Source organism: Sitophilus oryzae, unplaced genomic scaffold (assembly GCF_002938485.1).
Source record: "Sitophilus oryzae breed Bouriz unplaced genomic scaffold, Soryzae_2.0 scaffold_1190_pilon_pilon, whole genome shotgun sequence".
NCBI classification, from domain to species: domain Eukaryota; kingdom Metazoa; phylum Arthropoda; class Insecta; order Coleoptera; family Curculionidae; genus Sitophilus; species Sitophilus oryzae.
In genome coordinates, this window is record NW_022145827.1 from 184,118 (window position 1) to 186,283 (window position 2,166).

At 44.3% G+C, this 2,166-nt stretch overlaps 1 protein-coding gene across 1 annotated transcript; it reads left to right on the top strand.

Annotated features, from left to right (window-relative positions):
• The first annotated feature begins 386 nt into the window (after nucleotides 1–386).
• On the top strand, nucleotides 387–1,675 carry LOC115891690. Its single transcript, XM_030912232.1, has one exon. It carries the CDS (start codon nucleotides 417–419, stop codon nucleotides 1,293–1,295), a length of 879 nt encoding a protein of 292 aa, XP_030768092.1. The 5' UTR covers nucleotides 387–416; the 3' UTR covers nucleotides 1,296–1,675.
• The last annotated feature ends 491 nt before the right edge of the window (nucleotides 1,676–2,166 follow it).

The window sequence follows — 2,166 nt, forward strand, 5'->3', positions numbered from 1 at the left end:
GTTAAGCAAAATTACTAAATCTTTAGATCAAAGCTGTAATATAAATAAACCAATTGAAAAAAAATATTAATAATCCTTATCTTCCTTTATTCTTCGACTTGAATAAAACATCAATCATAAAAAATATTAAAAAACAAATCGCAACCGCCGTAGCTCGTGCCAACAACAAAACAACAACCTTAACCGTGACCGTCAAAGCAAACTCAAGCCTCGCCGCTCGCGACAATAGAGAAGAAGCCGCCTCGCGGTCCCACGTGAAGAAAGAAGCACATAGCGCACAGGGCCGGCCACCCAAAACCGGGTTATGGTCTCGGGGGGCCCGTGAAAGCGGCCGCCCGAACCCCGACGCCGCGACGGGAGGGAGCCCCGTTATAAAACTGTCCTCGTCGCGCCACAACGACCATATCACGTACGACATGCTCAAGATGAACTGCAAACTCGTCTCCGCGTGCTTGTTCTTCGCGATTGTCGCGGCCAGCGGCCTTCCAGCTCAGGAAGAGGCCCGCAGCAACTCCATCCAGACCGAGAGTGACCTTCTGGATTCGATCTACACCGATTGTTTACGAAAAGACTCGCTGTCCTGTCTCAAGTACAAAATCTACAGTTTCGTCGACAAAACCCTAGGACAGAAAGATACCATCACAGTAACCGATGGGATTCAGATCGTGAAAAGCGGCAACGAAAAAGACGGTGCTCCTCGTGCGTTTAACGGAGATGAAACCATCGAGTCCCTCGTCTTGGACCGTGTCTCCCGCTTCCTGAACAGCCACACCATCAAAGTTGACCTGAAAGGAAGCGATCTAGTCAACGCAGTCCAATCCGGAGCAAGAAGTCTATCAGAAGTCGTGGAAGATGACGCAGTTGAAGAAGGCAGAGGTAAGAAAAAGAAGAAGGGAGGTAACATGGGAGGTCTCATGGCCATCCTCGCACTCAAGGCCGCCCTCCTGGGAAAACTCGCACTCTGGGCCATCGCACTCATCGCCGGAAAAGCCCTGATCATCGGTAAAATCGCCCTGGTCCTCTCGGCCATCATCGGAATCAAGAAACTCCTCGGCAGTCAGGGCCACGGGAAACACGTAACGTACGAAGTGGTGGCGCACCCGCAGCACAGCAGCAGTCACGTGGCGACTCACGAGGTAGCATACTCCGGTGGTTCAGGACATGGGGGTGGTTATGGAGGTGACATTGGGGGAGGAAGTTACGGAAGTTCGGGACACGGTGGATGGGGAAGGTCACTTGACGCCCAACAGTTAGCTTACCGAGGTCAATTACCAGCCCAGCAACAACAACAATAGGAACCTAATTAACTGGTTCAGTACCTGCCAAATGACGGTCTAACCCCCTGCAGGAGCACACAACCTAGATGTCTAAATGTACATTTTTTTCAGAGACATTTTCGTTGGAGGCCTGCAATCAGACCTACTAAGTTTTTTATTTCTATTTATGTAATTTATTTCAAACGTTAAGCTTAAGTAACTTATTGTAGCGATAAATACTCTTGACGATATAAAAATAACGACAGACGACAGACTTGGACTATTTATTGAAACGTTAACCATGACAGCCCGAATTTTTTTCGGGATTAAGATTGTAGCTTTAAGTGATTTTGTTATTTTTTTACGATAGAAAATAAAGAAATAAACGACTTTTCGATAAAAGAACTTTAAGAACCGAAGAGTTTGTTTTATTTCTTCCCTCATCTCCAAGTGAACATGTCTTAAAGAGACCTAAAGGTCACGGTCGGAGAAAACCTAAATTTCTCCGACCTCTTTTTTTGTACAAGAATAATAATCCAAGATCAAGATTAATAAAAGCAGCCTCACCTGCGTATGCCTACGCATTCTTTCGAACCTGCTGACTTTCAGTGTCAAGGTTGAATTTTTATTTGTTTATCTGTAATTAAGTCGATAGGCGGGCAGGTCGTTTTGAGAATTCGAAACCGCAAAGCTAATACCGTTTTGCGATGGTAATGTTTTTCTTTTTCTCTTCCTTATTTATTTATTTAGTCTTGCCTTTAGGAGAAAGTTTTTTTATTCCTGTTGAATTACATTACAGGTTTTTATATACAGTGAGTGTTTAAAATTGAATTGAGAAAAAAACGATTTCGCCAATTTTTTTTAATTCATTATTGCAGTGCATATTTTTGAATTTGCGCAACAATGTTTG